A 27,901-nucleotide genomic window follows, 5' to 3' on the forward strand; every position below is an offset into this window, starting at 1 on the left:
GAGCTATAATCGTAGAATACTGGTCATGTTTCAAAAGGTCTGTCTTAGAATGACATGTACAGCGTTTGCTCAGCCCCATCTAGCAATTTGCCTCTGTCACTAAACCAAACCAACACAGAAACCAACCTCAGAAAACAGTGAATGGCCTTAAGTCATAGGTTAATAAAGAAACAAGAAATTATATCTCAATTTAAAAATACTTGAAAATTTATTAAGTATAATAAGAAACAACGACAACAAACTTGTTCCTCCAATGGTCATCCTCACTTGGCAAAAGTAATAGTGTATAAGGGTGTATATAGAGAGTGTCTAGTTTTATGCACTGTGACTTAGGTATTTTGTATGTATTACCTCATTTAATTCTCACCAAACCCTGGGTATTAATATTATTGTCAGCCCTCAAAGGGATTCTATACCTTGGCTAAAGCCTCACAGCTATCAGGTGATCGCCCCCTTGACATAGGCTGACTAGACTCAGTCAAATGGGTTGAGTTTTACAGGATGCAGGAGGACCATGGGCATGAGGTGAGATCTCAGCTTTGCCACTTACTAGTTGAAGGCAAGAAATTTAAACCTCACTAAGCCTTGATTTCCTCATCCATGAGACAGGGAGAGTCACACCGGGGTCAGCATGAGTCGCTGCAAGGTCAGCCCATTGTTGCAAAGAGGAAAGGGGAAATGTATATAAAACTACTTAGCCATGAAAGCTTGTCACATATTAAGTACTGAGTAAGTGATGGCTATTTTTAGTTATATGTCTGTGTCCCTTTGCAGACTAGTCCTCGAGACTCAGGTATTACTCTTTTGATATTTGTATCCATAGCACCTTTCTCAGTGATTGGCACATTAACAAGCCCACATAAATATCTGCTGACCGGGAAGTATTTGTATTGGCATGCACGCTGCCATGTTGTACTCTAATATTAGAAAATAAGCTCCTCCTTATATTAACACTCCTCCCTGCTCATTAAGCAAATGATGCCTATTTTCCACCACCCGACTCCCTGGCCTCAGACTTTAAATCATGAGGTCAGGGACGGTACGTCTTCTGTTCTGTGGATCCTCAATGCCTTAGCACAGAGCCCCGTACATAGTGGGAGATTAACAAATATTTGTGAACTGAACTTATAATAAACATTTGTAATATATCTTTCAGTTCACCTAGCACTTTCACATAAACATATTTCTCAGCAGAGCAAGTTCAACATATCTCTTTGGCGCCAGACTGCCTGGGTTCAAACTCCACCTCCATCATTTACTAGCAGAGTAGTCTTGGGTAATATACCTAAGTTTTTAATGTCTCCATTTTCTCACCTGTAAAATGAGAATAATAATTGTATTGGGGGGCACCTGGGTGGCTCAGTTGGTTAAGTGTCTGCCTTCGGCTCAGGTCACGATCCCAGGGTCCTGGGATTGAGCTGGCATTGGGCTCCCTGTTCAGTGGGGAGTCTGCTTCTCCCTCTCCCTTTGCCCCTTCCCCCAACATCGTGCGTGTGTGTGTGTGTGCTCTCTCTCTCAAACAAATAAAATCTTTAAAAAAAAATAATAGTAGTATTGAGTTGTTGTATGTATTAAAATGTTAATTTATATAAAGCTTGTAAAACAGTATGTGGCACACAGTAGGTGTTCTTTAAACTTCAGCAATGATTAATTTTGTTTGTGGCTGTTTTCCTCCCACCACACTGTCAGGAATAAATTATTCCAACTGCCTAAATCATCTTTCCTTTCACATAAGAAAATATGAAAAGTGGCATCTTTATTTCAAATCCTAAAATCAATTTTCAGAAGAGCAAATCATAATCTCAAGAAACTGACTTCCAAAGCTATTTGCAAAAATAAATGTATTTATAGAGACTGTTCTTAAAATAAAATAATCCTAAATGGCTCAAGATACTCTGTAGTTGAAAGCTCTTCCAATCACTCATGCTGGATCCTTGTCCCACAACATTTGGCTTTATTCTTTCCACAAACAAGAACAGCTATATTGACTTGAGCAGAAACGTTCATGTAAGTAAAACACCGAGTGGTGGAATTAGGTCACGCTGTCCTCTGTCTCCACCACAAACCTCATTTGCCCTATTATGGCAAAAAGTATGTCAATTTCCCCAACACTTTGAGCATGAACCTGGTGATTAGGCCACACATTACTTAAAAATTCCAATCATTGCATTCAACCACTGATGCCTCTCTACACATTGGAGAGAGGAGCAGGAGAAAAATAAAGGCAAAGAGGGCACCTGGGAATTTCATTTACCTTCAATACTGTAATGTTCCAAGCAAAGCTCTCAGTTGCCTTGTTGAGTTTTCTTCCCTTCAGGCCTTCTTTTGCCCCTAGATTATGAAGTTCCTCGTGGAATTCCATCCCTTTGATAAAAAAGAACATATAAGAATTCTTAGTATAAATTTCAGAAAAATGGGCATTTATTATGAAAAAAATCCCATTCCTGTTCTTTCCTCTATAATTTTGAAAACCCTGAATCAAATGCTCCTTCCTATTCTGTTCATCCCCACCAATGGCTATCCTTAGGGGCAAACTAACAATAACCAATGCATTAGACCAAATTACATTTAAACAGCCAGGAGCCACCAGATAAAGACATAAGAAGGAGGTTAAGAACCAAATTCTTCCAATAGGTTACATGTGTCTTGTTGCTCTTCTACCTGGTTTTTATGTGAAATGGTGTAATGTGTGACAGTGTGACCAGTAAACCATATGTGATAGTTGCACTTCTTTTACTTTTCCTTATAAACTATCCATATGGTTTGACAGTAGACCCTGGAGTCCATATGGATAACAACATTAATCAATAAATGTTGAGTCAAAATAAAAAGATGTTTTATAAATAGCATTCCTGGAAACAACTAAATACTGCAGATTTGGTAATGGCCTTAAAAGTTATTTTTAGCTCAACCATTTCTCAAGCTTGACTACTATAAAAGATATCACCATCCTCAGAGACGGGAATCACACTTTCTTCTGGACAGCTTATGCCATCTTTGGAAAGCTATGACTGATATCAAGCCAAAGTCTCTCTCCCTGGAATCTTTACTCCTTGGTGCTAGCTAGACCCAGACCAGCTAAATCTAATCTCTTTTCCACTGTGCAGCCCTTTAAATATTTGAAGGACACTCAGTAAATTCCACTAGAGCCTTTTCTCCTCCAGATTAAACATTCTAGCATGTTTCAGCTTTACTATAAATGTCTCTTCTTTAAGGATGACATCCAGGCAGAGTATCTGCATCACACAGCTTCCTGGAGTTGAGCTTGTAGGGACCTGCACCCAGGAATATCATATTCAAAGTGGGCTTGAAGCAGCCCACACAGGGTAGGGATTTACCACCACCCTTCTTGTTCTAGTTACTCTACTTTTACTAAGGCAGCTAAAAACCATGTTAACCTTTCTGGTGTTAATATCACAATATCACAAATATAGCACATGGTAAGAGCATGATGGTGGGGTTGGGCTTACAGTCTGGCTCTACCACTTATTAGCTACATAAGCATGAGCAAGACCTTGAAACTCTCTGCAATCCAGTTTCCTCATTAGTGAAATGGTGATAACAACAGAGTTTACCCCCAGGGATTGTGGGTGAAGATTAAATGAGTCAATACATATAAAGCTCTCAAAGTAGTATCCAGCATAAAAGAGCATTATATAAGTACTGGTATTATTTTTGTGCTTTCTGTCAACAGAAACATTTAAGCCTGTGGACCAGCCAGCGAAGAGCACCATTTTTAAGGTCTAGTCTGGGTTCAGAAGTCAGCTCCACCCTGTGTTAATATGGAATCTTGAATGATTCACTCAATCTCTCAGAATCTCAGATGCCTCATGTATAAATTGGATACTTGCAGAGTTGTCATAAGGACTAAGTAACAGTGTGTGTGCACAGTATATCATATGCAAATATATCAAGCAATTGTCATTATTGTCATCTTCTTCATCATAATCATTATGCATGGGAATCAAGGAAAATATAAATCCAAGAAAGATAAAAGTACAGGGTGTGTAAGAAGGTGAATATAAATAAATAGAGGGGCGCCCTCACAGATATGTGACCCATCCCATCCTTAAAGAAAGAACAAATCTAAAATAGTGATTAATACATGAGGCAAAAGCCTAGAAGATTAATAGGATTATGGCTGAAATTATAAAAATGAGGTGGTTCTTAAGGGACAATGTGTAGTAAAGGGTTTTGACAGACTTCCAAACCACAAAAGTAGATTCAGAACCCCTCACCTCTCTAGACATCTTCAGATACTACCCCCCCATATACACACAACCCACCTACTGTCACCTCAGTTTCTTCTGTACTAAACAAAGACTTAAGTTTAAACTCAAAAGTATAGCTAAACTATGGCACAAAATATTTTAATTTTAAGAGCAAAAACAGAAACTTTAAAAACCACCAAGTTTCTAAGCTTGGTTTCTAAAGTTTCTAAACAAAATGGGGCAGAAGTAGGGGGATTACCTGCTTTCTGACACTGCACAATCTTTTCCTGGACTGTATCTGCCATTTCTATGAGAAACCGGCTCTCTTGAATCATCTGTCACAAAAGAAACATAAAAAGGTGATTGTTAGAACTCCTTAAACTGTTCCATTGGAAGGACAACATACAGAGAGATGCACCTTATGCTGGCAGTAATGGGGAACCATGGCCTTAAGCACAAGAAATGGAATATGGAAGGATAATGTCTGCTCCAACCCCCATCCACTCTAGCTCTAGCTAGAGTCACCTACCTTATAATTACTTCAATCATGTAACATGCTTGGCACACCATAGATGCCAAATAAACAACTATTAAATAAATGTATACACATTCTTTAAGGCCCAGATCACATTCATGAACACCTCTTTTCCACCCCCTCACTCCAAAAGTTACTGCAACATCAAGGCATGTGATACTGGAACAACAGCAACAAGAATCAGAATAGGAAATCACCTAGCGGTGAGCTAGACAACTGAACACATCAATGAGGTTAGCAGCTTGGATTTAGGTGGTCCAAAGATGGTGGAGGTCGGGTCCTCCCTCTAAAAGGGCTCCAGCTCCACTGGCAAGAATGAGGAATGGGTCAGATTTCAGAGCCACCAATTCAACAGAGGTTGTAGGCAATAACACTGAAATGGTTGTCCCTGCCCTTTACATTTGGGTAGAAAAGAAAAATGTCCAAGAAATAATTAATATACTAAATGAAGTGGGGGAAATAAGACAACTGTTGGAGAGATGGAGAAAAGAAAAATCTGTACTTGAAGAAGAGGGAAGATAATCGGTATAGAAGTTGTAATCAGGATGACAAGGGATTGGGGCCCTTTTGAAGAAGTGACTGAAGAAAGGCAACCATTAGGCAAACTAACGCTTCTTGAATTTCCAGCCACTCTTGTACTCTCAGTAAGTATTGTCCCATTTCACCTGGCTAGTCTATGTTTTGTCTGTCTGAATATTCTGAAGGAAATTCAAGGCAGAATCCAAAGTGGACATAAAGTGTTGGATAAGACATTTTTCATAATTAAATGCTGTTGAACAGATTGTAGTCTTGTACAATCACTGATAAATATAAAGTGGTTTATGATTACAAATTTTTAAGTAGAAAAGAATATTGAATCACAATTTTTAATGCCTAACAACTCTATAGAGGTAAAATTATATAATTCACTTATTTAATAATTATCTACTGAGCAAACACTATATGTAAGCACTGTTGTAAGTACAAGGGGTGTGATGCATTAAGGAGCAAAACAGACACTCTTCTATCTCCATGGAGCTCAGAGTCTAGCAGGGAAGTCTACTCAAAAGGATGAATAAAATATGATAATTAATTCAACAAACCAAATTGAATTACTCATATTTTCTGCCTAAAGTGGCAGTTTAAAGTAAGTTATTTGGAGGGTTAAATTGACGATCAAAACCATTAAAGTAGATACCCAAGAAGGTCTAGACTGAGTCACATATTTTAACTGAATTAATGCTTTCAACTCCCAAGAGGAAGTGGAAAGTTAGTGAATAACAATTTACTAAATGCCTAACAGTAACCTGACTTACTGCAGCTTCCAAATCAATGAAACTCACAAGCAGAGAAAGATTTAATATGAGGCCCATCTGATTTAGTCTTTTCTAAGCTTAGCATCCATGCATGCAACATCAATTTTTTATTATAATTTCAAAAGTTATCAGATGTTGCAATAGTTAAGTAGTAGACAAAATGTTTTTATGAAACTCAAGCAAGGGAGACATTCATAAATAATGGTCACATTTTGTTGTGACTTTACCATAAGCAAAATAGGTAATATAATATACATTTTTAGAACCATTTAAGACCAAAAGAATCTTAGGTATTATGACCAGCCCCTTAGTTTTGTAAGAAAGAAGGAAGGGAAGGAGGGAGGGAGGGAGGAAGGGAGGGAGGGAGAAGGAAGGAAGGAAGGAAGGAAGGAAGGAAGGAAGGAAGGAAGGAAGGAAGGAAGGAAGGAAGGAAAGAAGGAAGGAAAGAAGGAAAGAAAGAAGGAAAGAAAGAAAGAAGAAAGAAAGAAAGAAAGAAAGAAAGAAAGAAAGAAAGAAAGAAAGAAAGAAAGAAAGAAAGAAAGAAAGAAAGAAAAAGAAAGAAAGAGGAAAGGGAAGGGAATGGAAGGGAAGGGAAGGGAAAGGAAGGAGAAAAGAAAAAAAGAAAAGAAGTGAAGACTTACAGGAGTTAAGATTCTTGTCTAAAAATAGAACTAATTAATGATCAAGCTTGAATTAAAACCCCAGTTACCTGGCATCCATTTACTTTCATGAAAAAATAGCACCCCTCTGATTTTGTCTGGCCTGGTCATACTCCTTGAGAGAATGCATGTCTTCACATACATGCAATCTTTGAGCCTGAAATAATAGCATTTTCAAAGTCACCTGGTCCAGCCTGTCAGGAAAAACATGAGGGCATGCCCATAATCAATCCATTTCAACCAGATTCAAATTTGTCCTTTTTAAGAAAAACTCAAAAAAGTAATAGGATTGATAATTTCCTTTGATAATATCTTGACTGACATCTTAACACTCACTTCTCTTAGTTTTGCTCTCAGTAGAGAACATATTCTTGTGATTAAAAAAAAACACACTCTTTTATCTATTGATTTGTGGCCAGTTTTCTTTGTGGTATTTTACTAAGTATCTCCTCAGTGTTGAGCATAAAAAAATATATTTCCTTCATCCAGAAACACCATACCCTCTTTGTAATAACCTGAGAAGGAAGTATCCTCTTTGCTGTGGCTGCCTCTTCCACCTAGACAGTCAATCTCACCTCCACTGCCTCCCTCAGGAATCCATTCCCAATGACCCTTTCCTTTTTTTATCCAAAATCTCCACCTCTGTCCTGGCATTTTTCCCTTCTCCATATACCTCCTACTTCAAAGTAAGCAAACAGAAACAATAACAAATATTCTACTGGCCATTAATCCTCCCTTAAAAAATTAGCCCGCACTCATTGCTTTGACTCAAGCAAGACTCCATCAAGACCTTCAAAGTTTAATCTTGGCCTCATCATCAACTACACCCTGGTCCATCCTCTGTCCTCATTCACTCCTGACTCAACAACTGACAACTCTGATCATCTCTCCTTCTTGATTTCTGGGACCCTGTTTCTTTTTCAGCTTCACTCTTTCTCTGACTCCTGTACTACCTCTTTCTCTGACTCCTGTACTACCTCTTTCACCTTTTTTATATCCATGCATGTAAGAATTCTTTGAGCTGCTTGGTCTCAGCTCTCCATTCTTTCCTTTGACCATTATCTCTCCTCTTAGTAATTTCATCCATTCCTAGAGCAATGAAGATCATTTCAAAGCCAATGTCCCCAACCCTGGCCTCTCTCCTAAATTCCAGATTCATACTTCCAATGGTCTACAACAGTGGTTTCCAAAGTAGGGAGGTATGTGCACTCTCGGGCAGGGAGTACAAGATAACCCTTTGCAGTGTGAGAAGAAAGAATGAGGACTTTTATTCAGGTTTATTTTATCTGTAAAACTAGAAAGGAAATAAAGCTTTACAGATTGACCCTGCCCCCCCTTGCCAAATCAAGATCATATGTCTCTAATGTGGTAAGTAAGGTAAGACAAGGAAGAAGGGAATTTCACGTGGAAGAAGGGCTAACAGCAGCACTCATATATTAGTTTCTTCCAGAATATTCCAACTTACATATGCCTGTAGTAGAGTAGTACCATTTATATAATCTTGTCCTAAATAAACTACACTTTCCCAATATGGATTCCTGAGAAGAAAATGAAGATTACCCAAGCACAAGCAAAAACGTGAAGATGGCAGAGCATCTCCTCATTCTACTCATACCATGATTTCTTCCTCAGCAACACAGACAAGTGAAAACAATGACAGCGGGATCAGATCAACGTATTCAATCACATTGGAAGAGCAAAAAGATTTATTTTTATTATTTGTAAGTAAAACTTTTAAAATCCAATGCTAATTTCTATTTGTGATTTGTTTTATGTTGTATAAGCCGGTATGTTATTAAGTTTATATCATTTATGAATGAACACATTCTCAAATTTTTACTGAGGAGTTGCCCATGCTAGGTCCTCTCTATTCACCCCTCCAGATCCACTCTCTGCCATGTTCTGTGCAGGGAAGTTTGGTCTCTGTGGGCAACATCAAGCAGTCTCCCTTGCCTCTGACTTCTGTTGGGATTGGCCAAGGGGAGCCATCAGCAAGGGATCATGGGCGGGAGCAGGAGGGGAGAGGGCTTAGGGTAGTTACTCCCTTGACCATTCCCTCTCTGCTGGACAATGGCCCCATAGCTTCCTCTCTACAAGACCAGAGCTCCTGTCAAGTGGCCCCTCTCTACCAGGTACAGATATGACTGAGTGTCAGGAATGGCTCCCTCCCCTTCTCCTTTTCCACTGTTGCTATTCCTGGGGTACTCACCATCCACTGTTGCTTCTCTAATGCTTACCCATACTTTTATAACCAAACCCCTCATTTACTCCTTTAATCACCCCTTTGCTATCTGAAGAGGACAAATAAGGTACCAGATACCTGTACCTGTAATTTCCAGCATTCTGTCTCATCCAGACATCCAGGTTCAGATCTCCAACATTCTCTCTGCCTCACTGCATCCAGAAGGTGAGCTCCCACATTTTGTCAGTCACCAAGTCTTGCCTAACTTGCCAATTTTATCCCTTTGTTTCCTTCTTTAATCACAAAACTCCTGGTTTAAGCCTTTATTCCCACTCTCAGGACCATCTTTCAAATTCTAATTGCATCTCAAATGTTACCTTTAAAAATATGTTCTCTCCATTTCATTCTCCCATTCCCACCCCGACTCTTGCCAAAAAAAAAAAAAAAAAAAGAAGAAAAGAAATATCCCCTATTTTCTTCAAATGCTTACAAAGCTCCCTTGGAGGCACTCAGAGGTGGCTTCGAATCCCTGCTCAGCTACTGGCAGGTTCTGGTTCTTCCCACCTTACTCCTAAATACCACTTCCAGAATCATCTTCCAAAAGCATAGCACTAGTTACTTCCTGGCTTTGTCATTTTCTTCTTTGCCTATTGAATGAAGTAAAATTTTTCTAACCCATAATTCAAGTCTTCCCATTTGCCTCAGCAACTTTTCCCCCTATGGCTTCTCAATTCTTCTAGGTCCCTGTGCAAATCACGCTCCTCCAAACACACCCTCCTTTTCCTCCTTCTACAAATGTGTTACTCTTAGGTAAGTCTTCTTAAGCCATCTCCCCTGGCCAAAATCCTACCAGCCTCAAAGCTCATTCCAGTGCCTTCTCTTCCACTGGTGTCCCAATTTCCCTTTCCTTCTCCCTCTCACCTCCAAATTCCAAGAACATTCTATTTTTCTAGTCTGTTTACAAAATTTCTTATTTTCTATTTCAAGTTACAATTAATTGTTTACTTATGTTATCTCCCACCCTTCACTTCCCTAGTAAATTGTAATTCCAGCATATCAGGGACTTATTTACCTTTATATTCACATATTCATCAATTCATTTATACAATCACTTTTTTCCTATTTTACTGTGTGATATTTATTTCTTCTACATATCAATTATCCACAACACAGTATTTTATTTATTATTGATCATTTCTCAAACCTATAATTGTCTTTTGGAACTAGTTTTTTTTTTTAAGATTTATTTATTTGTTGAGAGAAAGAGTGGGGAGAAAAGGCAGAGGGGGAGGGACAGAGAGTCTTTAAGCAGACTTCATGCTGAGCATGGAGCCCGAGAGTCAGACACTTAACTGACTATGCCACCCAGGCACCCCTGTCTTTTGGAACTCTTATTTCTCTTTTTATCTCTAGTCTTTTTTCTAGACTTCTCCTTTTTTCTATAATCTTAGATATTCTGAGTTTCCTTTCAAATAAACACAAAGATTTTAAGAGGATTATACCTATATACTCAAGTATCAGAAAATAAAATGAATTTTTAAACTTTATTACTGGGGCACCTGGGTGCCTCAGTCAGTTGAGCATCTGACTCTTGGTTTTGGCTCAGGTCATGATCTCAAAGTAATGGGATTGAGCCCAAGTCGGGCTCCACACTCAGCCGGGAGTCTGCTTGAGTTTCTCTCCCTCTTCCCCTCCCCTTTGTTTGCTCTTTCTGTCTGTCTATCTGTCTCGCTCTCAAATATATAAATGTCTTTAAAATAAACCTTATTAATTATTTAAGATAAATTAAATTCAGGACCAAAACATTCAACAAACCCTATGATTCAAGTTCTCTTCAAAATCCTCCATGTAAATGTTTGTTAACCCCATAGTAAGAAATTTGTTTTTCCCCTTGTCTAATAGATCACTTTGTAAAGAGATAGTCAAGGGTGATTTAATCTTCAAGATAGAAGAGCATCCCTATGAGATTCCTTAGAGGATAACCTGAAATCCTTCAGTAATAACATTCATAACTATTACTCTAAAATACTCATCATTAACTTAAAGTCACTGCTCAAATGGACTTTTCTCATGAGAGCTTTTGATCATCTTTTCTATGGTAACAGCTTCCAATGTACTTAGAAAAAATAATTTTATTCTGTTTTCTGCAGTCAACTTTGAATTATTATTAGTTCTAGAGAAAACAAGACAGATGGCCAAAATACACCAATAATTCCTAACCACATTTAAATCAACAATTTCAACCTCTCCCCCTAGGCTTATCTAAGTTTTAAGGAAGGAAAAACAGTTGATTTGAGTTTAATCTCCTTCCTAGGTCTCTACAGATCCTGACATAAATGAAATATAAAGTGCAAAAGCCAAGGAGAGAAGGTGAGAAGCATGTCCTCATATAATCCCCCAGCTGGGTAGTCAGTGTACTTAGCCAGCCAAAGCTAGGCTGACTTGATTGATAGAATCTGGGAGTGTCCTGGATTTACATATCTGATGTTTCAGCCTCTGCTCCCAGTTGCCTTTGCTTGTTATAGTAATACAAAGAGCTTTTCTTTGGTTCTGTCACATGAATATCTCCTAATGGATCTTATTACCTTACTATGGCTTTGAATCTAAAAGAATAGAGGTCTTACTTAGATAAAGATTAGCATTATTTTAAGCATTAGATGTGTCCTGAACAGGGGTGTTTAAAGTTGTCAGTTAAGATCAAAATCATTTATTTAAAATAAAAATTTTACTGAAGGGGGCAGTAATGCTTTTAATCAGCGATAGATTAAAGTGTCCAACCTGTGTGAATAAACTGTCCTTCCAGCTCTTCTCAATAGCGAATTTAACTAATTGCCTAGGATCATTGCAGAGTCAATGTAACTATTGAATGATCCTGAAAAGATGAACTTTTGTCATACCATGATTCATAAATCTTCCATAGATTCCAATTTTCTCCTGATTATATCAAAATTCCTAGAACCACAGAACTTTATATTTAGAAACCTATCATAGACAACCCCATTTTATAAGAGAAAAAACTGAGCCCCAAATGGGCTTTCCTAAAACCAAACAAATGGTTAGTGAAATGGCTTAGACTAGAACGCAGGCCCTTGAGGAACAGATCTAAGCTTATGAATTGCATTGTGATACTGATATTATATTAAAGTATAGAATTTCTTTTGCAAGTACAAGTCAGTGATAAACATTAAGAAAAATTTGCCAAGTAAAGTATCATAAAAACACATTTTGCCTTGACTGCTTCTCCTTCCAAGTCTAATTTGCAAAAGGCATCAACCACATAAATATTCTTCCTATCAAGCCTAGGAAGAAATGTACTCAGTGGCATCCATTGCTCTTTCGGGAAGGAGCTATCTAATTTGGAAAGTTAATCACATGCCAATCTACTCTAGACCTATTTTGTTTTCTCCTCTTAAGAAGACTAAAATAATTAAACTATGTCTTACCTTCCTTCTAAGCAAAACACTGGGTTTTAGTTTTTGATTCTCTAGATAATTTAAAATAAGACCTAAATTTTATCAAACTCGATACCTTTTAAAATCTGATTGCCATTACATATATATTTGCCAACTAGAATGAAGATAATTTCCTTTAATTTTCAATGTCCTTAAAACGTTTAAATCAGAGGGACTATTAATAAATTGGCATCTTGGGCACCTGTGTGGCTCAGTTGGTTAAGCGACTGCCTTCAGCTCAGGTCATGATCCTGGAGTCCCAGGATTGAGTCCCACATCGGGCTCCCTGCTCAGCAGGGAGTCTGCTTCTCCCTCTGAACCTCTTCCCTTTCATGCTCTCTCTCTCAAATAAATAAATAAAATCTTTATAAAAAATAAATAAATAAAAAATAAATTGGCATCTTTTACTTTTAAGCAAAGTCAATCCTATTGAGACTGTTACTTTTCAGTTGAAACACGTACACACATAAGGTCAGAACATCTGCAAGCTCCCTGGAAGTCCACCGCATTTGATGTATGCAACAAAGTATTCTCTGTCCTGGGAACAGCTCTGAGTCACATTTCCAAGCCCAGTTTATGACGGCATAGGACAAGAGAACCCACACAGAGCAGGCCAAAGGACGATTGTCTCTACATCCATGATATTGACAGGATCTACTTCAGTGAGCTGCTTTCTTTTGTTTTTTTAAAGATTGTATTTATTTATTTGAGAGAGAGAGAATGAGAAAGAGCACATGAGAGGGAGAGGGTCAGAGGGAGAAGCAGACTCCCTGCTGAGCAGGGAGCGCAATGCAGGACTGGATCCCAGGACTCCAGGATCATGACCTGAGCCTAAGGCAGTCGCTTAACCAAATGAGCCACCCAGGCGCCCCCAGTGAGCTGTTTTCTGCATAAAGGGACCATTTCACCTTTTCTTTTCTCTAGTTGTTCTATTTCCAAGATATAGTTGTCAGCTATATCTTGAATAATCATTAAAAATGATTATTTTCTCCCCACTATGATTAACATTTAATTCATTCATAAAATTATCAGGTTACCAACCATCGTGAACCATCTTCAGAATTTTCACTTGAGTATTCATAAATGCAAAGTGAACTTTGAAGACGCACGGACAATATTTCACAGAGAAGCCAGCCTATGATGCAGCCAGCTTGTTGATGCACCTCTGATGTCCAGTGTCCTTAGGACCCTGGTACCAAGTGGAAATGTTATCAACCTTCAAGACGTTGACAATTCCTCCAGTATACAAAAAATGTACAGAAGACATTGCCACACCCACAATTAGAAGTTTCAATGCACTAAGTGTATGATATCTTGTCTATAAATAACCAGCTCTATTTTGGCACCTGCCAGCAGGCTGTTCTTTTTCTGTGTTCCATTAGTATACAGGCCAACATACTTTTTGAAATGCAAACTAATATAAAGTTCCACACAAACTTCACAATGAGAGAGTGATGGAAGGAGAGTATCTATGATTTACTAATTTCAATTTAAATTGATTTCAATAAGCAAAACTACATGGGGAGACTGGAGATATACCACTTTTTCTTATACTGAGCTTCAATATATCTTTGTAATAACACTGACAGAAGAGAATGTATTTAGTCCAACCCATTATGGTTTGATTAATTGATACCTGTCAATGTACTGATTCCATTGCAAGAGTTAAAGATAGCAATTAGTTCTTTTCACTAGAATCCTGGTCATGCTAACATAATCAGCTACTCCAAATCATACCCCAGCTGACTTAGTAAAAGATTAAATAACCCTTGACCCATGTTCTCTAAATTGTTTTGATTTCTCTTCTATCTCCAGAAAATCTGTTGTTCCTACCATAGTAAAGGTTTAACTTTTAAGTTAATGCTAAATAATTCAGCACAGAAGTCACCTTCAGAGAATACTTTGTGTTTATTTTTTACAGTTACAGTCTCCTGTAACTATTCCACCTCCGAATGTTGTATTCAAAACACTAATTACCTAAAAGTTTTCACATTAATTTAAAACACTGAAAAAGCACAAATATGTTAAGCAAATACTTTTTGATGATGCATGAAAAAGAGGACAGGTGAGAACATTAGAAAAGTAAAATTCAGCTATCTAAAGAAAAAAGTTATATAAAGGTTAGACAGTATTTTTCTTTTAAAATTAGTTGTAGATAGGGACTTCTCATTTGCATCTGCTACTCCTTATGAAGGTTCTAATAACGTGAGAATGTGCAAATGAGCTGCCCAAGAGTAACAGGACCATACATCCTTGAATCACCTGTCCAGTGCGCTGGAGTGGACATTGGATAAAAATGCCACAAGGTCCTGAAAAACCTTTGTAGAGCCTCTTTAGAGAAGGGGGAGGTGAGTGAAAATAAGAACATTCGAGAGAGACAGAACTTTAAAAAAAAATTCTTTGCAAACAAATTCTGCTGAGCATGGAGTGGGATTGGGGGTGGGGTGTATTACAAGTCACTGTGAACAGTGCATCATAGTACTCAAGGTCCTTAGACTCCATCCTGCTCAGGACATAAAACATCATCTGCTTCACTATCTGGACCTTGTATGTTCCTGCCTTTTTTTTTAAAGATTTTATTTATTCATTTGAGAGAGAGAGAAACAGAGAGCACAAGCAGGGGGAGAGGCCGAGGGAGAGGGAGAAGCAGACTCCCCACTGAGCTGGGAGCCCAATATGAGGCTTGATCCCCAGGACCTGGAGATCATGACCTGAGCCAAAGGCAGATGCTTAACCATCTGAGCCACCCACTCACCCCTGTTCCTGCCTTTTTTTAGGTGTAAGTCCTGCCTTCCTATCAGGACTTCTTTTTCCTAAAGGACAGAAATTTTTATTCAGACCATTTCTTCCCTCTAGCAACTTGTACAGTAACAGATATCCAAAACGGGTTTGTTGAGTTGACTAATCAAAAGCCTAATGACATACACAAAGTGATATGTTAGAAGAGAAAGTGTTGTTCTACAAGCAGAAAATACATCTTCCCATCTCATTTTATTTATGTTTATCTTGAGTCAAAGAGCTGTCATGCTTTATATATGGCTATTTGTGCTGATATCTGCCTCTGTTTATTTATCTCTATATTGCACAAAATCTGCTAAAGTTCTTTATATATGATATGTATTGAATGTTATGAATAAGCTCAATAAATGAATCTTTTCTTAATGTCACTTTTGTGAGAAGGTGGGACAAAGGTCTGGACTTAGACTGATGGAGAGGGAAATTAAGGCTAAGAAGGCATTCTAGGTGGTACAGAATGGAAACACAAAGGACAGAAAATGAAAAGGAGATGGCAAAAACATCAGCTTAACTGAAGCAGAGGGTTCACACAGAAGGAAATGGGAAGTGAGACTGCCAAAACAGCCAGCACTGGAGGCTGAAGACAAGTCTAGGTAAAAAATCAAAAACAGAATTTGAGGATGATTATTCCAATTGTTGAATTAGAGAAAGGTAGAGACTAAATGGAGGGCTAGTCATCCTATTGAAAACCTCAGGCAGGAGGAGAAGAGAGTCTGGTAAGAACCTTGGCTAAGCCAATATAAGAAAATGGATATGAAAGAAAGAGAGAGAGAGAGAAAGGAAGGAAGGAAGGAAGGAAGGAAGGAAGGAAGGAAGGAAGGAAGGAAGGGGAAATGGATACAAATGAGAAAAAACATGAGGAAAGAAAGATTGAATTGTAAATTAAAAGACTGCTTTGGCAACCTTAAAAGGCTGGGCAGTGAGTGACTCTATGACTACAGTGCTTACTTCGGAGGATATTTTCTTAGAGAAAGTGCAAAGCCAGAGTGGGGAAGTGAAGCCTGCTCTTTCAAAGACCTGGGAGGCAAAAATCACAGTGAAATAAAGGGACAGGTCACTTAGAAATGGTACTCTGGTTTTAAATGAAATTCTTAATACAATTTCTGAAAAATCATCCTAAGGACAATATGGAGCCACCCAAACGGTAGTGTCCCTGGAGTCTAACACCAACAGCCCACTGCTGTGTGTCTTCAGTCTGGGAAAGAGGCATCAATCCCACCTTCTGCTTTTAGGACCTACTTATTCTACTTACTTCAGTTACTGATTAATAATGTTCCCAGTTTGCTTTAGTGCTTTTCAGAAGCTGGCACATCCCTCCTCAGGCTGGGACACGTATTTGATAATCAGGAAAGTCACCTCTGCTTCTGCTGCCCTGAATATCAGACAGGCATTTCCATAGCTACATCCCTATTTGGAGTATGAAGGGAGATTGTGCTTCTCAGGAAAAATGGTAATTCTTTGAGCAACCTCACCCTCACCTAACCCAGACTTGGGGAACACTCTGTCATTAAGATCTCTTCCTTCTCCCAGGTAAAAATCCTAGGTAGGGGGCACCTGGGTGGCACAGTCGTTAAGTGTCTGCCTTCGGCTCAGGTCATGATCCCAGGGTCCTGGAATCGAGCCCTGCATCAGGCTCCCTGCTCGGCAGAAGCCTGCTTCTCCCTCTCCCACTCCCCCTGCTTGTGTTCCCTCTCTCGCTGTGTCTTTCTCTGTCAAATAAATAAAATCTTAAAAAAAAATCCTAGGTAGGACAGGATCGGTTAAATTCACTCAAGGCTACAAATTGCTGATAATCCGATGTGTTATTATTCACGGAGATTTTTTTTTTTTTTTGCATTTTAAAAGAGATTAAAAAGTCTTCACCCAAAGGAATTGATTGTAATTTTGAAATTCCAAGTACCAGTGAGCAGATAGAAGATGTTTTATTTTTTAAATTTTTTTTAAGATTTTATTTATTTATTTGACAGAGAGAGACACAGCGAGAGAGGGAACACAAGCAGGGAGAGTGGGAGAGGGAGAAGCAGGCTTCCCGCAGAGCAGGGAGCCCGATGTAGGGCTCAATCCCAGGACCCCGGGATCATGACCTGAACTGAAGGCAGATGCTTAACGACTGAGCCACCCAGGTGCCCCAGAAGATGTATGTTTTAAATAAGATATGTACTATGGGGAAACTGTCTTCTGAAATTATGCCATGCAAATAAGCCCACTCTAGTAAGGATATATTTGATGTTTGATTTCTTGATATCAACACAGATACTATAATAGAATTATAATTGCAATATTAATATTAAAATGACTTTTAAGACTAAATTTTTAAGACCATCAATAGGAAATATTTCCACATATTAAATTAGCCAGTGGTTGGTAAGGAAGAGAACCATCTCAGGTCATTAGGGAAAAGCCAGGTTTAGAAAAAAATCTGTGCAGATGAACTCAGGGTCAATGTTTTCTAAAATATTTTCACTTTATTTCCTGTTGATAAGTAGTATTGTTGGATACACTCAGGTTGGCTTTCAGTAAATGGAGGTTACTAGTTGCCTGATTTGTTTCTTTGATACTGAAATAAGCCAAATTTGTATCTGTTTGGAAATGACTTCAGGTCTTTTTTTTTATTCTAAATGTATTCTGTATTTTTTTAGTGGTTACGACTTTTCGTCTTGGTTGGCATCTATACAGTTCATTACCATTTTTGAGGAATCCAAATATTTAAGTGATTTGAGTTGAACATTCAAACTGTACCTGCCCCCCTACTACCACCATTACCCTGGATTTGTTTTCTGCCTTAGTCACCCAAATATTTTTTTTTATCATTAACAGTCTGCAAGGAATTTTTTTAGACCTTATTTTTATGAGAAGTCTTAGCTCTCTGAGCTGAAAGTACAGAGAATTCTCGTAAACCCTCTAAGCCCATCCCCAGTTTTCCTACTATTAACATCTTCCTTTAGCGTGGTATATTTATTACAATTGATGAGCCAATATTGATATAGTACTATTAGCTAAAGTCCAGAGTTTACATTAGGGTTAACTCTTTGTATTATATATTCTACGGGCTTTGACAAATGCATAATGCCATGTATTCACTATTACAGGATCATATAGAATAGTTTCAGTGTCCTAAAAATCCTCTGTGCTCCTCCTATTCATCCCTCCCTCCCTCCCCCTACACTGTTCCCCAGCTCTGGCCCCTTGATCTTTTTACTGTCTCCATAGTTTTGCCTCAGTCTATAGAGTTTTTAACTGTATGTTTAAGACAAGGAACAGTTTGGTTAGCGTGGTGTCATAGAGGTAAAACAAAGGAGATTTAAAGATTTACCGTAAACACATCAGTTATGGCACCGGATCTACACTATTTTCACCAACAATTAATGTTTCTATTTACTTTTTATTCAACTAACATTCACTGGTAACAGTACATGCCAGCACTGTTTTAGATGCGAGAGATAACAGTAGTAAGCAAGACAGACAGGGTCTATGCCCTCATAGAGTATACATTTAAATTGAAGGGGAAAGGAAGACAGAAATTAAACAGAAAGTCAAGCAAAATATTTTTCAACACTGCTAAGTAGGGTGATGGAAATAAAACAAGGTTATGTGGTAGAGTGACGGGTGGGGACAGTGGTTAGGGAAGATGTCTCTGAGGATATATTTGAGCTAAGAATTAAGAGATAAGAAGCAACTATTCATGCAACAGAACATTTCAGGCAGAGGAAACCACAAATAAAATAACCCAGAGATGGGAACAAACTTGGTCTAGTTGAAGAAAGAAAGAAAGTCCATGTGGCTGGTTACCGGGGGGGGGGGGGGGGGGGGGCGGATTGCGGGTAGTGAACAGGATTCAGGGTGAGGCTGGGAGAGGTGAGTGAGATAGGTATATAGGTATGCAAGGCCAGATCATAAATGGCCCCATAGACCACAGGAAGGAGTTTCCATTTTATTTTAATGGGAAGCCACTGTAGGATTTTAAGCAGGAAAATCCTGCTTGATCCAATTTTTTTTCTTAAATGATTTCTCGAGGGGCACCTGGGTAGCTCATTGGGTTAAGCGTTTGCCTTCGGCCCAGGTCATGATCCCAGAGTCCTGGGATCAAGCCTCAAATCCTCAAATCCTCCAGCTCCCTGCTCAGCCAGGAGCCTTTCTCCCTCTCCTCCCTACTCATGCTCTCTCTTGTTATCTCTGTCCCTCTCTGTCAAATAAATAAATAAAATCTTTAAAAATAAATAAATAATAAATAAAATAAAATAATTACTCGATCTGCAGAATATCTTAGAAGTCTTCTTTAAAATAAATATTAACACTGATATAACAAGAGCATTGAAGATGCCAACCAATACAATGCAAATCCTCGAAAGTAAAAATGATGTTTTTACATTCAGGTCAATATCATCATTACTTGTATAAGTTCCTACTCACTTCCCCACTAAAAGAAATAAGCCAACAGAGCTGTCAAAAGAGTTTTCAATCACTTGCAAGGTCTGCCGAGTTTACCATTTGGCATAGGGATATTTATACTCAGTTCCCAACCAATATGAAAAATCATTTCTGTAGGGAACTATAAATGAAGATCTCATTTTAAGTACTTCTGCTTTCTACTGTAGCCTTTTACTTAAGTTTTGGAAAACCATGCTATGCCTGTAATTACAAACTGCATTTTAAAAATACAAATGAGAAAAGGCGGATGTCCAGATTTGGCTCCAGCAGATAGAAATGAAAAAACAAAACAGCATCGGACACTTGGGGATGTGAAATGGAAATTGGCCAAACACAGTCCAGGTGCACCAGGTACTCTTCTGTTTATTCCAAGCCCAGCTCCAGGGGACCAGCCTCCCCTCCCAAGGAATGATTTTTCTTTCTTAGCTTCACAGAGAATTGGAAGAATAAGTGATTTCAACTGTCTGTATCTATGGCAACTAGTACCCTAATTTCACCTCTTAGATGGCAATTATACCTATTCACTGAATAGCTTTCAGTCCCTACCTTTATGATGAAAAAATTGATTTCATGAAAAATGAGATATAGGTAATAGGTGAACTTTTCCCCCAGCAACCATGGAGTACAGTTTATAAGAAGTGTGATCATTCAGAAGCAGAATGCATTCTATGGGTTTTTTTTTTTTTTTCAATTGTAGGGTGTTTATCCCAAATGTCTTTCCTCTAGTTGTTTTTTTAAGGATAAAATATTATTCTTTTCTTGCTTAACATTTATTTTTTTATTCAACTATGAAAATTAGTTGGGTTCATTGTAAAGAGTTTTGCAAATAGAGAATAAAAAGTAGAAAGGCATAAACAAGAAAGTAAAGTTCATTCTCCTTACTTAAAAATAATCACTATTAATATTCTGCTAACAGTTTAGATGTGTGATGTGTATACATATAAATACAATTTAAATCCTATAGTGTATATTTTTTTTGTAGCTGGACTTTTTCACAAAATATGTTATGAGAAGTTTTCCATACCATTAAATATTCTTCTAATGCATGATTTTAATGGCTTCAAAACAGTCCATAATATTGGTTTACTATATTTTATTTAACTAATAGTTCTATGTTGACATTAAACATAAATGTTTATGTACATCACTATTGCCTAACAAATTCAGAAAACAAATGTATAAATCAAGTGGGAAAAACATTTTAAATTATATTGCCAAATTTATCTCCCCCCAAATTATGCCAGTTTATTTTCCTAGTAGAGGTAAATGGATGAGAGTATCCATTACCTTAAATTCTGTATCAGAGGTACTATTTTTAGTGCCAATGAGAGAGGGAATATTTTACTACATTTCTTTAATATCTTTAATTAAAAACTTATTTTAAGGTTAAATATGTTTTTAGATTTTCATTTTTTTAGGGGGGAAGAGAGACATGAATTGCCTGTTCACCTCTGAAGCAAAGAATATTTGTTATCGCCTAATAACTTTCCTCTCTCTATTTCTTAGTAACAGAAGAGATAACTTTTAGTTGGGCACATAGCCCCTTGAAATAAAGACATTTCCCATTCACCTTTGTGGCTAAGTGTAGCTATGTATTAATTCTAGGCTGATGAAATATAAGCAAAAATGATCTATGCTATTTTGGAGAAATGTCCTTAAAGGCAAAAGATATGCCCTCTTTTTCTCTTCATCATTCTTGATGGTTGAATGCATATGTTATGGTTGGAGCTTCAGCAGCCATTTTGGACCATAAGGATAAGGGTCACACTATAGGGATGGTAGAGCAGAAAACTAGAGGGAGCCTAGGTTCCTAAGAACTTTACAGAAGTTCCATCTTGGAAGGTTGGTCTCCAGATTTTTATATGAAAGAGTAAAACTATTTTTAAGCCATGATTGTGTTGCACTGTTTGTCTTATCAAGCTGTACTTAAACCTAATTGATGTAAGATTTTTTTCTCCATATTTTTTCTTACTGATTTCTTTTTCATCAACAATTTATTTAGTTTAGAGAGAGAGTGAACAAGCAGGGGAAGGGCAGAGGGAGAGAGAGAATCCTGAAGTAGACTCCCCAGTGGGCTCCATTCCAGGACCCTGAGATCATGACCTGAGCCACAATCAGGAGTCAGCTGCTTAACTGTTGAGCCACTCAGTTGAGCCACCCAGGTGACCCTTCTTATTGATTTTTAAGTGCACTTTCTATTTTAAGGATAGTTACACTTTATCTGGTATATATGTTACAAATTTTTCCAGATTTTCATTTGCTCCTTAATTTTTTATGGAATTAAGAGGCAAAAATATAATTATTCTTAAACTTAATTACTACATAAATTATAATATACATTCAGAAAAATCATTTAACAGTATTAGCTTAGAAATACAAATTCCAGTGGCGCCTGGGTGGCTCAGTTGGTTAAGGGTCTGCCTTTGGTTCAGGTCATAATACCCGAGGTCCTAGGATAGAGCCCCTGCATCTGGCTCCCTGCTCAGCAGGGAGTCTGCTTCTCCCCCTGCCTCTGCCCCTCCCCCTACTTGTGCTCTGTGCTCTCTCTCTCTCTCTCAAAAAAAAAATAAAATCTTAAAAACAAAAAGAAATATAAATTCCAGAGAAATATTTTGTCACAAATATCATAAGGCAGCACTGAGAAGCATACGTTCATTTCTTACAGGTACACAATTAAATGGTTATGTTGCAAGCCAAAGTCATTTAGATGATGAGAAGTTGTGTATATTTTTGAAGACTTAATAATTAATTCCTTACTAATGCAGAGAATTTCTGTTTGTAATTTGTGGGGCTCTGGGTTCAAAGCATTGCCCCAGAAGTCTTCATTGGGCCTTAAGGGAAGCTGAGCGGGCCGGCTCTGCCTGCTACTCCCAATGTGATTTATTCATTAGAGTTCCACAAAAGAGTCCCTGCCAGATGACTTCCCCTACCCCCACAACACACACACACACAGATAAGAAATCTAGAGTCACAATTTCCTACCAGATCATAAGCAGCCAGCATTTTTTTCTGCACATCTGGAATTGCCCCCAGAGGCTCCAGATAAGGAAAGTTGTCTTTCATCACAAGAGAGACTGAAGGAGTATTATCACTGGTGATGAGTCGAGAGGACAGGGTCAACAGGCACTGTTTCAGACTGGCAATTGGAGGAAGTCCACACAGTTCCTTAATAGACACTATGGCATTCTGTGGGGAAGCAAACATGCAATTAGACTTCTAACCACATGACACATCACCCCCAGCACTTCTAGATTTACACAAAAGTATATTCATTAAAAGTATACCGTCCGATACATATGTAATTTGGAGGAAACTGAATTATAATCAACCAGAAGTGTAACGTGCACCAAGAAAGCACACAGAACTAATTCACTATTATACTTCATCTTTGTCAATTTTTAGCAACTGCCACAAAAATGCCATTAAAGCAAAGCTGATTGTGAACCAAGGCTACACAGTGCTTTTCAAAGCAGAGCATTGGAATATTCACACAAATTAGCCTTGGCTGGTTGTGAATATCTTATTCGATTTGTATCATGATGATCATAAAAACATGCCAGTGATTATACATTGGCGTACATCTCCTCCGGGCTTTTCCCCTCAAGGTAGCAGGCTGCAATTACTCACCGATGTGCATTCGACTAACCATCAATTGTATTTCTTTGTCATCCCATCAGAAATGCACCTGACAGATGCACATACTAAAACAAATTTCATGTAGAGCTACATTTGTCCATGTTTTACAGGCTTTTAAAATTCATTTGAAATAGAAATTATAACTATTTCATGTTTTATTAACAGCGAGCAGTACCTAACCTATTATATGTCGAATGAATTTAGCAACAATGATAGTATTTCATTTTTCTACTGATTAGGCTCCAAATAATCCTTAACCCAAAAGACTTTATGTTAAGGTGATATAAATTATCAGTATTACCTGGAAAAAGCTTTATCCATAACCAACTCTCCTTACGATGCATTTTAAAAACATAGTATGTGTAAAGGATATATTTCAAGAATTACATAGAAATAAATAAAATTGATTTCTAATATGTAAAGTAAGATGTGGAAATGATGTACAAGTAATCTAATACAGGGATTTATAATAGTTTTGAATTATGTCAGAAAAAGTCAGATAGAAAATGGTAATATTTGGAACCTATTTTTGAAATAGTGGCTAAGGCAACCACTTCAAATAAAATGCTTACAATCTAAGTATTTATGTGTGATTTACGTACAATACTGTTCCACCACTTCAGCTATTTAAAATTGATTTTAAGTCTTTTCTGGAATTTGTCTGTGAAATAATGTAAAAGTAAAGTCTTCACCAAATGATGGGTTTGAGATTCAGCATCACATGACTAAAAACCATGAATGATCATGAGTTTTGGTAGTAGTAGGCCATTCTGGATTTAAAGTCCAACATTCCTATTTACTAACTCCAATATTTGGGAAATCACTTAACTTCTTCAAGCTTGTTTCCTATCTTGAAAGTAGGGACTGTTTGGTGAGAATTACTATTAAAATGTTAGCTAAAGGAGCAAATAAACTGCATTGAAAAATATTCCTCTCTTGTTTTGTTCTCAGACTGCTACTTCTTCTGCCGACCAACACCTCTTTGCACATTGCAGGAACTTAGTATTTGTTGTTTGGTTGTTTCTCAGTAACATGACCCTAGAATAGATATATTCTATAGCAGTCAAGAAAGAAATTGGCAAACATCTATGATTACAAGAATTAATGAAGGAAAAGAAACTAATGTTGAATTTCCACATGCCAGGAGTGGGCAATTTATATACCTTGTCATTTAATTCTGATAATAATTCTGTGATGTATTACTATTTTTCTTACCTTATGTGGAGAAAACTGATGATCAGAGATCTGAAATAATTTGCTCAAGATCACAAGGGGATAGAATTTAAGCCAGAATTCAGGTTCTTTCAATTAAACCACTTTTCTAAGAGAAGACTACATAGTTTTCAACAAGTTCAAGTGCTGACTATTGTTTGTTTAGTTGTGTTTGCTCTTGTGGGGAGTAATTTATTATTGTTGTTGTCATACACTTAAACAACTAAAATAACCTAATAGGCATTACATTTGTTTCTATGACTTCAAATTCCCTTTCATGTTCATATCTGCAAATATTTAACATATATATTTATAATTAGTATTGTCTGTCTGTATATATAATATATATTGCACATACATATAATATTTTATATCCCATTTTGTTTACATTGTTTCATATGCACAATCCCATATTGGTTATGTGGCAGGGATATTTAATGGATCCATAAAGCATTTATATTAACTGGTTTAGTTCAGGCCAAATTTAACACAGCATTCATTCACAATTAGGTACATAAAATATATCTGCTTTATCACAGGCAATACTTAATTCAGTGGTACATGGGTTTATACAACTTTTCTGATAATTTTTTGAGGAATCAGATCACTAGTAAAACACAGTGTTCACCAGTAAGGGAGAGGTAGGAAGAAGTAGGGGTAGGGAAGAAGAGCTTGGGATTTTTCCTACCTGCATATTTTCTCTCATATCTATGGCTTCTCGTAAGGGATGAACTGCTATTTTAAAGATGTCATCTATGGTCTTAAGGCCGATATTCCTGAGCATGGTATATTCTCGAACTTTCTTCCCCATTCTCACTGACAGGCTGCGCTTCTGTGCCTTTCCTCCTCCACTTCGATTAGTTATTGCTATGTGGACAAAAAGGGTTACATGCTCCATGATGTCACCCACAAAAGAGCGCAGGGGAACATGCCGATATCCAGGCTGCAAACATTCAAACGGTATTGTATATTGTCCTATAAACTCATCCCCAATGTAGTCATCATCCAGAACAACAAAACGAATCATGGCCAGCTCAGGTAGGTTTACTTGAAACTCAAAAGTTTCATCAAAAATAGGGTTATCACTGTTCTGTTGGACAGTTTTAGTTCTTTGTTCTGAACAGTCTGCTGGAATTCCATGTATCTCTATACAAACATAGGGATCTATGACATCTCCTTTGGCACAAGCTCCTTTGGGCTTTGGAAAATTCTGACCACTGATGATCTTGATATGAAGAGCAAGAGGAGACACCCCAGGTACGATGCCCTTTGTGTTTGCACTGAAGTAAGAAACTTCATCTCGCATGATGGATGGCCTTAGAACATAACCACATCCTCCGTTTTGAAGAAACCAGCCTGTGTGAAGGTCCATCATTGGACCTGGAGTCTGAAAATTCATTGCCACAATCTGACAGCCACAATTCCAAAAGTCCTGTGGATTCAAGTTACTGGAATCGATCCTCATGGCACTTGGATAGATTCTCGATAAGAATCTCTTATTATAATTTACAAAATCCTCTGGGTACTCATTTGCAATTCGGCTGGCCTCTGTTTCGCTAAATGAACACATTTCCCAATAGTTTTGGCTTTTCATAGACAGTTCAAAATCCCTATACTGAACAGACTTGCAGATGGATACCAAATCGGAGAGTTCCCTACACAGCAAGATTTGTTTCTGCTCGCCATTGTAATCTACCGACAGCCTTCGAGACATTTCTGCTTCTTCATCTTCATCTGTTACTTCTCCTTCCAAAACATCTGGGTCAGAAGGCAATTTCTTTCCTTTCACAATAATCATTCTTTTCAATTTTCCCGGTGATGGGAGGTAGGTTTCTGATGGCAAAGGTGCCTCAGTATAGAGCTTATCGCCAAAAACCTTTTTCATCAGTTGAGCCATTATCTTTTGCTGTGGTAGGGAGCAGTGATTTCCCAGGCAAAGAATGAGTGGGTATTCAGAAGCAATGAAGGCAAATTTATTTATCACCTCTATGACACTTCTAAAAGAAAGATGTGTCGTCACATTATTTCGATTACAAAGGATTGGCTCATTGTCTGAACCATCACTAACATCAAGTTCAATGCTTCGACAGCCCATTTTCAAAGCTCTAACATACCCATTAATATCAGCTGGCCCCCTGAACTGGTCTTCTATGAGATAGGTGTTGTGCGAAGCATTGATGTAGTAGTGAGATAGTGGCTGGGTCATATCTTGGGCAACCTTTTTTTGCTCAGGATCAAAAATGTCACATTCTGGTGACAACAGATACTGGGTAAAGCCATCAATTGCAAGAAACCCTTTTTGACGACCCTCTTCGGAAAGTTCATATCTCCGAATAATGTCTAAGCACATATCCTCAGTAATATGGGTGACTCCTTGCTCAGCTTCTAAAAAGAGCATGAGATCATTGGCATCCAAATATTCTTTGTTCTTAGATATCTGGACCAGTAAGAAATATACTTCTGGCCTGGTGCAAAGTTCACAAAAAGCCTCACAAAATTCCTCTTCCGTCACTCGTGTAGTTAGTTTTTCTTTGCTCTTCTGGATTTCTTTAAACTTTAACCTGATCTTGGATTCCTTCAAGGTAGGGTTGAGTTGTTTTATCAACTCTACAGAGGTGTCTTCCAACATAATCCCATTCCCATCAACATCTGCCGCTTCAAACACTGTTTTCAACCACATGAACCTTGGTGTGTTCTGGTTGCCCTCCATAAAGTCAAGGGGTTGCTTACTTCGAGAAACCAGGTACCGTAAACCTGACACCCAGATATTTGCTACATCTGCTGAATTGGCAACTAGGTCCAGAGACTCATAGTTTTCCCCATGGAGTATAGAAAAGGCACAGTCCTCACAAATCTGGTCAGCGAGGCCATTGTTTCTAAATGTTTCTGTGTTCTTCCCCAATCTGATCTCTTTTATAGCAGAAATGTCAAGCTTAGCTTTCTCAAGGTCTTTCTTGGAAGGTTCCCAGCGAAGAGCTTGGAGGTCTGTGTCCAGAGTGAAAAAACGGTTATAAATACGAGAATTTGGCCGGACCTTCTTCAATTCACAGCCAGCTTGCATGAAGCTGATGCAGTCACTCGCACTGCTAATTTTCTTTTCCGATGGCATGCTGCTGAAAGACACTGTTTTCTTTCTTCCACCACATTTTTGGTTTGAAGGATCCTGTAAAATAATTTGAAAATAATGAATCAATTTTCCTTAGAAAAAAGACAAATTTGATAACACTCTATGAACTCCTCAGACTCCACTCAGATATTATAATTATTTGGACCTAGAAGCTAGCTTAAAATTCACATTTTCACTGTTCCAGAAAAAGAAGAATTGCTGAGAAAATTGATATTATTAGGTTCAGAAAAAAAAACTTATTTTTCAAATGCCTCATGTTCTTTGAAATAAAATAAACTATTGACTACAAATCACTCATCTCTGTTCATTAAAGCGGATTTCCTAAGAACCTCTACATGTTGGTACTTTAACAACCTAGCTCAAATCCC

General features: G+C 37.8%; 1 protein-coding gene across 5 annotated transcripts in view; it reads right to left on the minus strand.

The window, feature by feature from the left end:
• The window catches only part of PLCL1 (phospholipase C like 1 (inactive)), a 335,868-nt gene that overhangs the window by 56,983 nt on the left and 250,984 nt on the right, over positions 1 to 27,901 (minus strand). For all 5 annotated transcript variants that reach the window (XM_028125267.2, XM_028125292.2, XM_028125286.2 and 2 more), the window contains exons 2-5: positions 25,095 to 27,569; positions 22,541 to 22,744; positions 4,471 to 4,546; positions 2,255 to 2,364 (exon numbers count right to left, since the gene is read on the minus strand). In XM_028125267.2, coding sequence (XP_027981068.1) covers positions 2,255 to 2,364; positions 4,471 to 4,546; positions 22,541 to 22,744; positions 25,095 to 27,569 — 2,865 coding nt within the window. The remainder of the gene's footprint in view (positions 1 to 2,254; positions 2,365 to 4,470; positions 4,547 to 22,540; positions 22,745 to 25,094; positions 27,570 to 27,901) is intronic.

Source organism: Eumetopias jubatus, unplaced genomic scaffold, assembly GCF_037043125.1.
Source record: "Eumetopias jubatus isolate StellerSeaLion01/CBP00866 unplaced genomic scaffold, mEumJub1_p1.0 scaffold_3, whole genome shotgun sequence".
Classification (NCBI taxonomy): Eukaryota; Metazoa; Chordata; class Mammalia; order Carnivora; family Otariidae; genus Eumetopias; species Eumetopias jubatus.